At 47.3% G+C, this 15,914-nt stretch overlaps 1 protein-coding gene across 2 annotated transcripts; it reads right to left on the bottom strand.

Annotated features, from left to right (window-relative positions):
- Positions 1-5,370: 5,370 nt before the first annotated feature.
- Positions 5,371-15,555, bottom strand: GATA2 (GATA binding protein 2). 2 transcript variants are annotated; one of them, XM_069083790.1, is made up of 6 exons: positions 15,426-15,555; positions 14,309-14,757; positions 12,855-13,475; positions 10,748-10,893; positions 7,667-7,792; positions 5,371-6,897 (listed from the first exon to the last, which is right to left on the bottom strand). In XM_069083790.1, the coding sequence occupies exons 2-6, from the start codon at positions 14,535-14,537 to the stop codon at positions 6,598-6,600; spliced, it is 1,422 nt and encodes a 473-aa protein (XP_068939891.1). In that variant the 5' UTR covers positions 14,538-14,757; positions 15,426-15,555; the 3' UTR covers positions 5,371-6,597. The 2 variants fall into 2 exon arrangements, with proteins under 2 accessions (XP_068939891.1, XP_068939892.1); XM_069083791.1 differs by having other exon boundaries at positions 14,309-14,624; positions 15,426-15,536.
- Positions 15,556-15,914: the final 359 nt, after the last annotated feature.

The following is a 15,914-nucleotide window of genomic DNA, read 5'->3' as shown; positions in this document are numbered from 1 at the left end:
ATACTTTTTTTTAAAATCTATATCATTTTAAATAATATTTTATTTTTTCCAGTTACATGTAAAGACAAATTTTAACATTTATTTTTTTCCTTTTTTTAAACATTGATTTTAAAAAATTTTTTGAGTTCCAAATTTTCTCTATCTCTAACTCACCTCCTCCCTAAGATGGTAAGCAATTTGATATAGGTTATGTATGTGCAATCATGTAGAACAAGTTTCCATATTAGTCATATTGTGAAAGAAGAAATAGACCAAAGGGAAAAAATTTGAAAAAATAAAGAAAGTGAAAGTAGTATTCTTTTATCTCATTCAGATTCCATAAGTTCTTTCTCTAGAGGTGGATAGAATTTTTTTAATGAGTCCTTTGAAATTGTCTTGGTCATTGTATTGCTGAGAAGAGCTATATCATTCACAGTTGGTCATTGCACAATACTCAACATACTTTTAAGTTGAACCTGAATTACTAAAATTTTATCCATTACTTTTTTAAGTCTGGACAAATCAACAAAACAATAAATTAAACCCAGATTTGTAGCCTTTGCCCATTCTGAAATGTAAATGTTCATAATGAAAATTTAACAATTTCCTCTCAACCACCAGTAGGAGCTTACTCCTACACACTCCTGAGTGTGGTTAGCACTGAGCCAGGCACCAGTGGAAGAGAAAGAAAGTACTGCATGAGATCAGGATCTTGCTTACATTCCATCTGTGATTAACACACTGGAAATAATGAAGAAGCAAATTAAGTTCTCAACTATGGGATCACTTTTTGGGTACTGAGAGAGTTGAGTAGTTCTGCCTTCACTCTTGTCATCTGTTAACAAACACTATGGTATTTTGTCCAAGCAAGGGGACTATCTCTTCCTTGTTTTTGCTTCATACATAGATTAACACCTACCCTCCCCTGGCCCTGCCTTCTTTTTAGTGTCTTTATGACCCTCATTCATTTTGGACATGAGTTTTCTTGGCATTTTTTTCAAATTCAACATTTATTAAGTGCTTGCTAAAGCCAAGGAAACAGCAGAAAAATGTTAAATAAGTATAAAAATCTAGATACAGTCAGGTACTCACTGACTATTCTTTAGTCATTTTCATTCCCTAATAAATCTAGCCTTTCTTTTCTTTATTTTTCCTTTACAAACATGTATAATCAAGCAAAACAAATTCTCACATTGGCCATGTCCGGGAAAAAAAAAATGTCTCAACCTGTACTCTGAGTTCATCAACTCTTTAACTTAGAGGTAGGAGCATGTTTCATGATGAGTCATCTGGAATCCTGGTTGGTCATTGTGTTGATCAGAGTTCCTAAATGTATTTGTCCTGATACTCTTTTACAGGTCTATGATTCTTGTCCCTCCTTTCACTTTAAGCAATATTTTTTAAAATCTGAGCTCATTGGATAATTCCCCATGTATCCACAGTGATTCCTCTAGCTACCTTCTTTTCTTCTTCCTTAGGTTCATTCACAATGGTCTTGTTAGAATTTCATTTCTTTTTAAAATCTCCTATCCATTATGAGTTGGATGCCTTTTTAAAGCTTCAGATCACAGAATCATATTCACCTTTTCTCTTGACTTTTAAAAACTTGCTTTCCTAAAGGATGAGGTAATTATTTGGTTGTGCCTAGTATTTTCTTTCTTCAGTATTATAAACTCCAAAATAATTGAGTCCCTTTCTATCAAGGTTCCTGCTATTTTCACAATACCAAATAATTCTTTCTTGCCGATCACAAAATTAAGTCCATGATAGTAGTTTCTCTCATAGCTTAATTACCTTTTGAGATATAGGTAAAGAATCAGAAATACATCAGCTACTCTTTTACTCTTTTAACAAGAATGAGAAATCCATCATGTATCTACACAGTTAAAGTTCCCATCACTATTGTTCTAAAGTTCCCAACATGTTGCTTCCATGATCGTTTTATTACCTTGGTCAGTTGATAAACATCTGCATTAGGAAAGCATCATCCATATCTTTCATCTGGCAAAGCAGACTGTAGTGCACTGCAAGTAATATTGCTTCTGTTTCTTTCTCTTTATATTCTCGCACAAATGCTTTCTTTCCACTGTTATTTTAATCTCAGGTTTGAGGCTTTCCATTGAGGCAAGTGCCTCCTCTATGGACAGTGCTAATTCCCACCCTTCCATGGAAAAAGGGATTTTCTATGGTATAAGGCTTTAAGGAATGGACTTACTACAGAAACTTCTTGCAGGTTCATAGGATCACAGATTTAGATCTAGAAGGAAACTTAGTGTACATCAAATTCTACATCTCACATTATAGATGAAAAAGTTGAAACACAGAGAGGTTCAATGACTTGCTATCACAGAGCTAGCAGGTGTCTAAGGCAGGATTTGAACTCAAGTCTTCCTGAATCCAGGTCCAGCATACTATTCTCTATAGTACTTATCTTCTTTCCAATCAGTGTCAGACAATTTAGAGTCCCATGAGGTTCACTGTGCCTCTCTCAGAGATGTTATCATGATACCTGGTGGTGACCTTTACTTTCTCCACAATATCACTAAATAGTTTGTTCACAAGAATAAAGTCAAAAATTGGCCAGTAACAAATGCTGGTGTTGGGAGATGCCAGGTACTGGTTTTAGGAGCCAGATTTGAAACTGATAAAGTCAGGGAGTCAGAAGATTCCCTCTTCCTTTAATAACCTTTGGCTTCTGTTGGGTCTGGAGCCTGGGTTGGGGATGGGGTGGGTTATTAAGAGATTTTACAGATAGCAACTACACAAAACAATAGACTGATCTGCAAACAGGAGCTCTCTCCTGGGCCTTCAGCTTGAACCTAACACAAAACAAGTCAGCAATATTATCAGCAACCAGTGAAATCAATGATGGGAGGTATCATTTAAGCTGGCTACTAATGACAACAGCCTCTCTTTTACAGGTTCCTTCTATGGGCTGGTGGGTGAGAGGTGATTTTAATATTGTGATTTTGTAAGTAACTATTGCCTGTTTTTTCCATCTGAAGCCCTCAAGGTTTACATTATTACCGGATTTTGAGCTGGATGGTACTGCAGGCTTCAGATAATCCAGCCCACTCATTTTTACTGATGAGGAAATGAAGCCTGAGAGTCTGAGTGACTCGACCAAAGTTACACAAGTGCTAATGGCGGATTCAACACTGAAAGCCAGACCTGACTACTGGGTCCAATAATCTTCCCATTGTTTACACCAGGCCTTGATTCCTTGTCACGTTTCTTAAGGTCCAATGGAAAAGGAGCGTCTCAAGTGGTCAGACTTACTTCTTGGACTTGAGAAAACTCTCACCAAGGTTGAGTCTATATACTTCAGGTTGGATTTTTTTTTTTTTTGGGGGGGGGGGGTAGAGATGACAGTTTGGCCATGCCCAGCTGCTATTTCTAAGAGACACCATTTTACTGCTCTGTGGATGCTGCCTCCTGAGAAATGTCTCACTCTGACACAAACTTGTTCTCTGATCAGTTCTTGTCATGGTAGTGCTCTCTGAAATCTACACCTTCTTGCCCACCCATTTCCAGTGTTTTCCAATTTCTCTCCCTCCCACTTGATCCTTGGTTACTAACAATCCCGTTCAGTATTAGCTGGATTTTTCACTCCTCAGTCCTCCTGGTCACTCCCCCGCCCCTGCCCCCATTAGATTTATGTATAAATTTAAACTTTGTCAACTAAGGTTTACAAAGCTCTTCCCTCAATCCTGTGAAATCAGGAAATGAAGTATTGTCTCTATGTAACCCAGCCTACCCTATACCTCTATTATGATGCTGAGAAAGATGAGACCCATACAAGGGACTTGCTAGGATCACACAGATGCTGTAATAGAAAAAGCAATGGCTTTTAAGTCAGAGGGCCCTCCCTTTCCTACTTACTGCTTGTGTGAACTTGGACAAATCATTTAACCATTAGAAGTTAGTTTCCTTAATCTGTAGAGTTGGACCAGATGGTCTCTAAAGTCTCCGTCTAGCTTTGAGACTCCTATGTCAGAGCCAGGAATTAAATTTCAGATTCCAAGTCCAGGGTCCTTTGCCCTATACACACAACCAGACTAGCATTCTCTGGTCAGTTATAGCTCTTGCCTCTAGTGTTGGCTTCTTCTACAACCCATCTGCTGCCTGCAGTCTTTGGGGCCAAGTGAAAGAAGGGGTGAGCCCTCCACTCACTTCCCATTTCCAGAGTAGGAAAAATGGGAATTAAATGCCCAGAGGGCCCAGGGGCATCAAGGAACATGAGATCAGTTTCCAGTCTGATCTCACAAAACGGAACCACTGATCTCACAAAAAAAAAAAAAAGGATTTTATTATTCTTAGCAGTATTCACTTTGAAGGAATATGAGGATAGCATACACTTTTTACAGACAATATATAAATGTTGTACATAATTAACAATAACTTAGTTCACTAATCCAAAATAAACAAGCAAAATAAAAAATAAAAACAGAAAATACTGCAGATTTATTTTTTTCTTATGCTGATACAAGCACAAAATAAGTTACTCCCAACTGTGGTGTGCCCACTGTAGCGACTGATTATATTGCACTCTGTCAATATATCACTGTATCAGGACAATATCTTCTCTGCCCCTCACCACCCACCCCCGAGCCCTACCTCGTACAGATTATGTACAACTGTACCATGGGAAGAATCCAGACAAGCACAGGACCAATTTTGTAGCTCAGTGGATCAATACCTGGGCAACGGGTCATCTCTCTGGCAATACCATCCTCAGGAGGGCATCTCCCTTCCAACCCTGGAAGGTACCAATCCAAGAGAACCCCTCGTCCAGGATAAGATCCTTAGCATCAACAGCTCTTCCAGAAAACCTGGCCCAGGACCTCTCTATGACCAGGGGACATCTTCCCCATAGCACCAGGATTTCTCTCCTAGAATGCCTAGGCAAGGTCTGTCCCATTCTTCTGACACTGGACCTGGACAACCACAACCGAACCCTATTGCCCTGTGGATTCCCTTCTTTGCAAAGTGCAGCTACCTGTCCAGATAGAGACCAGAAAACCACCAAAGACAGAGAAAAGCAAGCTGACCAACAGGAACAAAGCCAGGAAGCCTTCTCTCTCCCTTTCCGGTCCCTGGCTCTCTGCTGTTGTAGCTAATGCTTTTGAATTACATAGTTAGGAAAAAAATAGGAAAGTACATCCATTTTCTTAAGTTTTATTTCCTTCTTAGCAGGACTTTTGCAATAATATACAATTGGCTTGATCCAAAAAGAAATTAAAAAAACAAAATAAAGACCAACTCATTGGTGAGTGAAGCTTATGCAGTTTTCTATCCCCTAGCTGGGAGGGGAGAAGAGAGGCAATTGGAGTGGAGAAGGAAAGGAGGGGTCAGCAGAAGAATAGCTAAGTATGTACATGGGGTTAGGCCTGCAACCACTGCAGGGGCATGACTCCTACCAGCAGAAGGACACACTTCACACTGGCCACATGGGTGTTTATCTCCAACTTGGTTTTTAGTCAGAGGAGGACTTTTCTTTGCAGGGTTTTTTTCTCTCTCCTTTCCAAAGCAACAAAACTCAGATCCAGGGGGAACTCTTTCCTCTCCCTCTCCTCACGGTGTTTCCTTCCTCTGACCCGTCCTTCCCTCCTCAGTCTCAGTGCTGACCATTTTGTGATTGTCTCTCCCTCCCCAGCATCCCCCAACCCTGCTGAACTGACACCCTTTTCTTGCCTCCCCCCTATCTCTTCTATGCCAGCCTTTCCACCCTCCCCCCCCCCATACTACCTGCTAGGCTGAGGGGAGGATATGACTCCTCCCCAGGGACAAATGGATGCTCTCTTTCTACACCCAACTGAGGTCCCATTTCTGAGGCTACTAGAACCTAGCCTACCCACCTCCCAGCCACCTCTGGGGAAGTAGACTCCCCCATTTGAGAGGAGGTGGAAGTGCTCATTCATCCCATAAGCTGACGGGCTGGGTTGCTAGCAAATGAGGCAGGTTTCCAGTTGGTCAATTTTTCTTCAACTGAGACTACCTCTCCCCAAAGAGGAGGGGCAGAACATAGAGGGGGTCAGAAGGGGGGAAGGGCTCTTGCATCAATAGCTGAGACCCTTGCAAAGCCCCCAAGTCCTCACTGAAAACAAGAGCAAAATAAATTATTTGTATACCTTTTTCCATCTTTGTCTAACAATTAAGGTTCCTTTTTTCCTTTCTTTTTTATTAAGTTGTCCTATTCCCCCAAACAATCGTCCAAGACAGAAATCTGGCTAGCCATCTCAGACCAGTTTATGAGATTCACAGTAATAGCAGAGAGGCCAGAGGGGGAGGAGGACAGGCATGGAGGGCTTTGGGGAACAAGGGAGGGAGGAGGCTTTGTGGAGCCCCAAGCCAGGACTGCCAATCCCATCAGAGGGAGTGATTCAGGCAATGTTGTCTTGGTTGTTTTATCCCTGAGGGAGAGGGAGGGGTGGCTGCCCATCGCTGCCCTACCCAGAGTACAAGCCCCTTCTGGAGCCCTAATCTCTGCCTCTCCCCACCCCAGGTACTCCCCTGCTTTCAGCCCCCCCCACTCCCACCCTGACATCAAGGTCTGTCCATCCATCCTTTCTGTCTGTCCATGTCCTGGGTGAGGCCCCTGAACCCAGACCGCTGTTCTTAGCCCATGGCAGTCACCATGCTGGATGGGTGGGGATGTCCAAAAGAGATGCTGGAGGAAGGGTGGATGGGAGTGGGTGTGGGCAGGATGTGTCCCGAGTGGCTGAAGGGTGGGAGGTGGCCCATGGGGGCCATGTGGCTGGCCAGGGCAGCTGCGCTGAAAGGGGACGACTTCTCTTGCATGCATTTCGACAGTTCCTCAAAGCACTCAGCACCCTTCTTGCTCTTCTTAGACTTGTTAGACATCTTCCGATTACGAGTCTGAATCCCCTCCTTCTTCATGGTCAGTGGCCGATTCACCTGTGGAATAATGGCACCATCATGTTGTGCTTGGGCAGGCAAACCCCTCTCCCCTGGTCTGGGTTAGACTTATCTCGGACTCCCCCCAACTATCCCAAACTGGTAACTACTTTGGATCCTCAGGAAAGAAGGATGAGTTTTGGTTCTTTCCCCTGTTCTTACCATCTTGTGAAATGTCATAGACCTTACATGGGGGTAGGGGGCTGGGAAGGAGAAGACAGACTGGAATTGGACAGTTCTTACTCCCCAACACAAGGTTCAACTTTGCTCTGATGGGAAAGGGACCCTTCTCACACTCCTAGAGCTTAACTGTATTGCAACAACCTTTATCCTTTCCAACCAGTTTGTCTGTGAATTGTAGGAATTTTTTCTTATGGCCAAGAGGGGCTTTATAGAGGTCATTTCCAGAGGATCAGTAAAAAGTAGTTTGCCCAAGATCATGTAGGAAAGCAGGAGAGAAAGGATTTGATCCTAGATCATTCTAAAAAGGCCAAACACGGTTTTCTTTCCTCTCCACCACAGATGCCTGCCTAGCCTTCAGATCACTAGTAATTCTGCCTGAATGAAGCTTCTCTTGACATTGGAGGGGAGGGGGGCTTGGGGGAGGAGGAAAATGCAGGGACTGGATCTCTCCCGATGGCTTCCCAAGCCAAGCGGAGGAGGCAGGCATTGTCAGGCTTTAGGAGGCAGCATCACTCTTCCATCAGCAAAGAATGGCTTGGGGTCCCTTGGGAGGGGGAAGGGGCGGGCAGGGGTGGGGCACACTCACATTGTGCAGTTTGTAGTAGAGGCCACAGGCATTGCAGACAGGGTCCCCGTTAGCGTTTCGGCGCCATAAGGTGGTGGTGGTTGTCTGGCAATTGGCGCAACAGGTCCCAGCTCTCCTGGCTGCTGACTGAGGGAGGGAAGAGAGATAGATGGTAAAGGGGAGGAAGCCTGGTTATCCTGGCCGTCAAGCTATTCTCACCCTTGGCACTGCCAAACCCTTTACCCCAAACACCATCACACTGGAAGAGGGAAAAGTTAGAATTATGTAAAATTGTTCATATAATCTCATAGCTGTAAGAGACCTAAATTAGAGATTATTCCATCTAACCTCATTGTACCAGTCAAGGCCCAGTGAGGGGAAATATCTTGTCCAAAATTATATAGTATACTTTCAGCAGAGTGGTTACCAAGTGGGACCCAGATCCCCCACCCTCTTCCCCATTCTGACTAAAGTACTTTTCCTCAGCCCCTAACTTTGGAGAACATACTTGGGCAATTCAGTCATCCCAACTCAATCCTATCCTGACCCCTGAACTCCTTCCCTCGATATCCCTGCCCCTCCCCACCTCACCCTTCATGTGGGCCTAATAAAACAAAGTCTGCCCTGCCTGCAACTCTCCAGAAGTCTAAGAGAAATGTCACCCATACAGCTAGAAAGACTCAACAACAATAAACCCAGGCCTTGCCCCAGGGCCTCTCTGACTCAACCACCATCTCAAAATGTAAACTCACTGACAGGGGCTCAATATCCTCCCCACCCCCAAACCTTAATCTCACCCCAAACTCATTGGGGGAAGTGGGAGGGGAGAGGATTAGCAAGAAATGATCACCAACCCAGGTTTAAGGGAAAAAAGGGGACTCCTGAGAATGGCACAGGCCCTGGGTGCCACCCTATCTAGGGATGGTAACAAGAGAACCTTTAAGGAAAGAGTGGGGAGAAGGCACAGGAATGGGCCAAGATTGCCACTGAGATTAAGGTGAGAGGCAAGGGTATATTAAGTCACAAAGGGTCCTCACTTCCCCAGGTCTAGGGTTCCTGATTTAGCCAAATGTCTAAACCCTAGGCTCAGACCCTCAAGGTAGATAACAACACCAACTGAGCCCCCCTCAAGAAAGAATTTCAGAGATAAGAAAAGTGAACACCGGAGTCATCTAACCTCCTCATTTTACAGACCAGAAAGCCTAAGTCAAGAAAATAGAAGGGACCTGCAGAAGGTCAACTAGTGAGTCAGTGGCGGTGCTAGGAGGGGAACTCGAATTTCCCAAATGCCTCTTCCATGGTCTTTAAATTGTACCACACTGGAGGGTGAGGGGGAACCAGGAGTGAAAGGGGCAGAAGCCATTAGGAGCAGATCCCTCTAAAAAAAGAAAATGTGAAAGATGGTGGCCCAGCCACACCCCAGTCTGAGGGTGTCCCTAAAGGAAGATAGGGAAAAGAGAGGGCCAGGGGGGAAGAAGTTTCCCATCCTGGAAATTCAGATTTTCATTGAAAAGATATCACAACCCCCCCCCCCCAACCCCAGTTGTCAACTCTGAAAACAAAATCTCTTCCCACCCCAATTCCCCAGCCAGCCACAGGCTGGGAGAAAAACTGACGGAACGGGTTCCCCCAACTTCTCTCAGTGAGAAGGTTGGAATCTTCCAGCACAGACTGCTGGGCCGGGAGGCCAGGGCTTATTTGCAAATACTTCTCTTGTTCTACACCATTAGCCTGACTACCACTGAAGGCAGGTCACCCAGCCTTAACCCCAGCTCCAGCCCTATACGGGCTCTCATCCTGAACTCACAAAGCATCGGCTGGGACGGCAGCAGGGTACTCTCAGATCCCTCCTTCCTCTGCTTTTCAGGAGGAAAAGAAGCTAATTAAGCAGCTGCATAGCTGGGATTCTGACTCACTAGCTGTCCGGGACAGCCGACCTGGGTCCCTCCCCCACCTTCACCCTCCAACCTCCCATCCCCAGGCTCCAGGAGGGGGAAAGAAAATGTCCCCAAAACGGCAAAACGATTTAGACCTCATAAATCACATCTCCCTGAAAAAAAATATATTTATTATTCTTAGCATTTTACACATTATTTGCAGAGCGGAGGGTATTAGAAATTTCAAAACAGCCCAGCAAGAGGCAAAGCCCAGCCTAGGAGACACTCAAAGCTTGCAGAGTCCGGATACAGATACACCAAGTTTCCTTATCTTCAGCCTGCAGATGTCCGGATAGGAAACTCTGGCCAGGAGCTTAGAAAGGGCATTTAAAAAAAAAATCACTCAAATGAAAATACACAGTATAGGTGACTCCATGGAAAAAATAATAAAGGGAAGGTTTTTTTGGTGGTTAGGGTTTGTCTGTGAGTGTGTGTGTTTTAAAAAGCACCAGGAATTGTGTGCCCTGTTGGGAACCAGAGTGAGGGCTGCCCTGGGCTATGAGAGAAAACGGCTTCATGGCCCTATTTTTAAAAGTGAAATAGAGGACATGCAGTTGGACCCATGGAAGTCTACTGGGACTTACTAGGGGGAGTGTGCTAGCCATAGTAACTCTTTCATGACCAGAGAGTACTTAGAAACCAGCTAGAGAAAAATGAACCACATATTGTCTTGCTCTGCCTATAACTGGTTTCTTAGCCTCTGGCTCTTAGCTAACTGGGATTGTGATCTTAATCATAATGGAGGAGGGGAGAGGAGAGATCAGTTTGGTGTAATGGAAAAGCACACTGATATGGGAGTCCAAAAGACCTGATTTTAGAAACAGCTCTGCCATGTGTGACCTTGTTCAAGTCACTCACCTCTCTGCAAAAAATGCTAGGGTTAGCCTAAATTTCTAATTTTATGACTCCGATTATTATCCCTGATAGCTGACTTTTAACTTTGCAAAGCAATTTTGCATTGGATACTTACCTAGCTCTACTCTCTCCTGGCTCTCCTGTCATCTTTAGGCCAGACCTACCTACCGATACCCTGGCCTTCCCAGATTCCAGACCCTTGACCTCCCAGTGATCCTATCCACACACATCTCTAATCTAGCCATCCTTCCCCAAGCCTAATAGCTCAGCTCTAGACATCCCAAAGACAATGGGCCATGGAGTCACCTACCAGTCTCCTCTTCGGCTTGATGAGTGGCCTGTTTTGTCCATTCATTTTGTGGTAGAGCCCACAGGCATTACACAGGTAGTGACCGGTGCCATCCCTTCTCCAGAGTGGGGTAGCTGTGGCCCCGCAGTTCACACACTCTCTGCCTTCTAAATGGAAACACGGAGACACTGGGTGTCTTTCTTTAAAAACAAATTCACAAAAGCTTTTTACTGTTGTCCTTGGTACAGGAAATTACCCCAGGGCATTAACCCCAACTTTCCCAAGGATGTGATAGGGGGAGTGTGGTACCTCTCAGCATTCAGGAAACATTGTGCCTGCCTAAAAGTTAAGCCTTAAGGTAACAAATCAAATACCACACTCTAAGGTATGAGACCAAAAGGGAGGGGAGAAAAGCAGAGAATTTCCCAGGGGATAAAAAAAAAATCTGCCTGAGAAATGGCATTCCCACTAACATTCCTAAAGAGCAATACAGTCACCCCATCTCTGTGCCTTTCCCTCTTGCCTCTCCTTTCATCTCCTCTACTTCCTTCAGTCTCTCTACCAATGGTTCTTAATCTCCTCTTCCTCCTTAGACCTTCCTCCCCCAGTGGCTCTGAGCTCAGTATTGGGATACTCCTTGATTTTTCTCTAGGAAGAATCATATCTATATAAAGGCATATATAAAACATAGATATGTGTATATATCAGCCATGCTTGCTGATTTGTTGACACACACCCTCACTTAAATGGAGGGAGTCTCCAAGCCAAGAGTTCCTCAGATCCAATGCCTCACAAATTCAGACCAAATATATATACCCATTGGATTTTAGAATTCAGCAGCCTAAATTTGACCATTAATAAAAATACCTAAATCCAAATAAAAAATTTAAACCCACTGGGAGGAGCCCCCCCCCAACATACCCAAATTATTACAGTCTAAGTTGGGCCCCCCAATCCAGAATCCCAGGTGGAAGAAGGAGAAAGAAGCTAAAGTTCAGCTTGGGCCTTTTTCAATGACAGACAAATTACCAACAGTGGAATTTCTCTGGGAAACTCAGTCCTCCCAGGTCATGAGGCTAGGAACATTAGACAGTACAGTGGGGATGAGATCTAGACCCCAAGAAATTCCTTCAAATATAGTTTATGCAAATAAGCTTGAATTTAGGACCTAAAAAAGTCTTTTTTCATGTCATTCGGGTAGATAGTTGATAGGCTAGTACAAGATTCAGAGGCTTTTAAAACAACTCCATGGCCATCTTTTCTCCAACTTAAAGAAAGGGGATGGGGATGGGGGGGGGGGTCCTCAGGAGTTTCAGAAAGAAAAAGAGGAGGCCAAACTCAGGAAGCTCTCTTTTTCCTTTAAAGCCTGATGTGGTCATCTTTCCCAACTCAGGCCTGGTCATATTGGGGAGTCCCTGACTGTATTCCCTGACCTCAGACCCTAGGATCTTCTACACAGCTTGGAACATACCACCACACCTAGACCTGGAGAGGACCTGGTTATTTGATTGCTTTAGAAAGAGACCTAGAGACTTTCCCAGGGAGTGAAGGGTGTACTCTGCAAAAGATATGGGCAGTGTTCTGAGATTAAACTGAACTCATTTAGGAAAATTTTTGGACCCTGGGAGTTCGAAGGCATATAGCTCATACTCAGGACTCTGAGGTATTAACAGAGTCTCTGAAGGGAGTTGGAGATTGGGGGGGGGGGGGAGCTACTCAGCTCCCGCCTAGAACGAAAGCATTAAAACATGGAGATTTATCCAGGACAGGGACAAAAAAAGAAAAGGTTTGGAGTGTGGCTCATCTCACCAAGCTCTCCTAGAGGCCACTTTCACTTTGAAAAAAGGTAACTTTGGAATTTGACTTTTCTAGACACTGTAGAGTATCAAGGTACTGTGTTTCAAGGTGCAAGTTGAGGGGGGTCTAGTTTGAAACTTTGCCTAACTTCATTCCAAACAACATTTGTGCCCAGGCTATCCCTTGGCTTCGAAAGAACCCCTGTCCTCTACATCTCCAACCAGGCAAAGTCTTCCGGGCGCCAAATGCCCCATCTCCACCCCCCCAGACCTCGGCGCCAGGGCTGCCTGAAGCTAGGGAAGGGGGTGGGGGCAGGGAAGAGAAAGCTTACCTGAGCAGGAACGGGCCTTGCTTCGCTGCTTGGGGGTGAAGCTGGAGGCAGGGCCGCCCAGGAAACCACCCGGGTGAAAGAGGTTGCCGCTGTAGTCGTGGGCAGCGGGCACATAGGAGGGATAGGTGGGGATAGGGTGGTGCGTGGATGGCTGGCCACTCATGGAAGCCAGGCTGCTCCGGAGGGGGCTGCCGCCCTCCATCTTCAAGCCGTCAGACAGGGTCACTTGGTACTTGACTCCCTCCTTGTCCTCTGGCCGGACTCCTCCAGCAGATGAAGAGGCAGGGGAAGCCGCGCTGCTGGCGCTAGGGTCCGGGGATACCTCCTTGGGCGGGGTCGGGGGAAAGCCAAAGAGGTGAGACCCCGAGTGCGAAGCGGGTGTAAGAGAGGAGACGGAGCCGCCGCCGCTGGCGCCGCTGCCTCCGCCTGGGTACACTGAGAGCGTGCCCGGGCCTCCGGCTGCCGATGGATGCAGGGGTGCCTTGGAGAATGGGCTTACGGTCCAGGGGTTGTGGTGGTGGGCCGCAGCCGCTGACAGTGCCGCTTTACCGCTATCTAGCCACGGGATGCCGGGGCTGTGTAGGAGGTGAGGCCGGCACATCTGGCTCCCGGTCAGCCGAGCTGTGGAGGGGCAGGCAGCCATCGATGGGGGCAGGAATCACAGACAATGAGGGGAGACCTCCCGAGACCCAAGGAAGCCACTTTAAGGAACGCCCGGGAAGGTGAGAAAGGGCCCAGGATTAAGGAGTGGAAGAGAGAAGCTAGGGCGAGGGGCACAGGGAGAGAACAGCAGAAACCCGGCTTCTGCGCCGCTCACACACAAAACTACAACTATACACAAAAACACACTCCCCTCCCACCCTCACCGAAGGAGATTTAGTTATTACTCCAAGAATAACCCGAGGAAGAGGGACAATATTCGAGGAAGGGGGGGGGAACTGAGTGAGAAAGGAAAGACAGGGAATGAAACCGCTACCTCTCCCCAAAAACTCCCCTCCGAGGAAAGCCTCCCAAGAGCCCAGGGCAGCTGGAGGGATGCGGCAAGGGAGGTGACCAACAGAGAAAGAGAGGCCCCTCTCCCCCACCTCTTCCCTGCCGGTGGCTCCCTCTGGCCGCCCAGCCCCCAAAATTATTAGCGATTTCGATTCGTTTTGATTTCACATCCGGGAAACGGACGTGTCTAGTTTCTAGTTATATGCCCAGCTCCTCGGCGGCCCTGCGTCCCCACCCACCTCTCCACTCCCCCCCTTCCCGATGATCCCCTCCCCCTTCGCTGTCTTTCTAGGGTTAAATCTACTTCCCCTTTTTCCTCTCTCCCAGAGGCATAGCCAGTGAAACTAACTAGGAAACCGGCTGGCCAGAGTCACTTTCACGCTCAGCACCCTTCGCTGACACCCCCCTCCCCACCAGCCTTTCCCGATGGCCCTGGACTTTTCTGGCCCCCAGGAATTTACCGTGTGCCTGGCTGTAGGAGACCCGTGCTCGGGCATGGGCTGAGTTGGCGTAGTAGGGATTGCCTTGTGAGTCCAGATGATTGAAGAACACATCCACTTCATCTGGGGGCAGCAGCTGCGCGGGTTCCATGTAGTTGTGCGCCAGGCCCGGGTGGTGCGAGTCCGGATGCTGCGCGTTGAGCACGGCGTGATGGGCCATCCAGCGGGGCTGGTCCGGCGCCACCTCCATGGTGCCCTCAGGCCCCACTCTTGGCCCTCCTTGCCGCCGCTGGGGTCCGAGAGTTCTCGGTCACTGGAATGGATGGGGTCAGGGGAACTGCCCCGAGCAAAGCAGAGAGATGAGTCAGCGGGGCTGCGCTGCTGTTCGGGTCTCCCGCACCGGAGTAAAAAGTGGTTGCCTCTATCTGGACTCAAAGTGTAGTGTGTAGCCCGGAACCCGCACGCACCACCTGCGAAGCGGGGGTGGGGAGGTGGAGGGGGGAACAAGAGTGGAGAAGGAGACACTGGTTAGAGTCGAAAACCCTCAGCAGCTGAGGAAGAGACTCTTTCCCCCAAGTCCGGTGCCGGGACAAGACAAATCCCTTAGTCCTCCCGGAGAATCCACTTTTCTTTCCTCTACAGTACGATGTTCGGGTACAGTCCAAGGTCCTAGCCTTCCCTAACTGGGACAAGCCTGAGAGAAAACTTTCTAAACATCAGAAAGGAATTCCCCCCCCCAAAAAAAAATAAAACCCCGCTGGGAAGTCGAGTACTTCTACCCGCCTGGGATGAAGGCTTAAAGCGAAAGAAAAGTGAAGCTTAATTAAAATACTAAAATACCTTGGATCAACACTAACGTGGGACGGGAGGGAAAGGGAGAGAAAGAAGAAACAAGTTTTAAAACACTAGACAAGAACCAGAAACCATGCCCCGACGAGGCCAGAAAGGAGACGGGGAAGCCCGGAGAGCTGATCCAACCACCCTTCCGTGGCGCCTCAGAGAGAATTTAATCCCAGCGGTAAACGAAGAGCGGGGGGGGGGGGGGGGGGGGCAGCGCCGGGGAAAGGGTGTAAACTCAAAGAGGAGGAAGAGGAGAAGAGGGGGAGGCTGGACTGAGAGGAGGGAGAAAGGTTCTTACTCAGAAAGCAAACTCCACTGACTCTCGCCTTTTTTGTAACATCCCCACAGCATCATCGTCGGCGGCCCTGGCGCCAGCAGGACTCCCTTCAGTGGACATAGGGGGACGCGCACGGCTAAGAAGCTCCAGCCAGCCAATCAGCGGCGTCCGCTGCCCTGCCTCCAGCTGTCATTGGCTGGACCCCAGAAACTCCAAGCTTCTAATTTACTCCAAATATCTTTAAGAGACTAACCCGCCAAAGAGAGAGGAGCTCAACCTCCCCCACCCTCCCTCAAAAACCCTCCCCCTCCCCTATTCCCCCTAACTCCCCTCCCCCTTTCACTTTCGCTCAGGTTAAGGCGCCGTAGAGGGTGGGGTGGGGGACATGTGAAAGCAGCTGCTGCCTAGGGGGTGGGAGGGTGACGACCAGGGCAACTGGGGGGTGGGGGGGAGGAAGGCGGGAACAAATGTTGACCCTGGGTAGTTGTAGCTTGGTTTGGTGCACTAAAT

Source organism: Petaurus breviceps, unplaced genomic scaffold (genome assembly GCF_028583685.1).
Source record: "Petaurus breviceps papuanus isolate PSGF00001 unplaced genomic scaffold, PetGlider_PUasm1.0 174, whole genome shotgun sequence".
Classification (NCBI taxonomy): domain Eukaryota; kingdom Metazoa; phylum Chordata; class Mammalia; order Diprotodontia; family Petauridae; genus Petaurus; species Petaurus breviceps.
The sequence above is the reverse complement of the archived record's forward strand: the minus strand, read 5'-3'. Positions and strand labels throughout refer to the sequence as shown.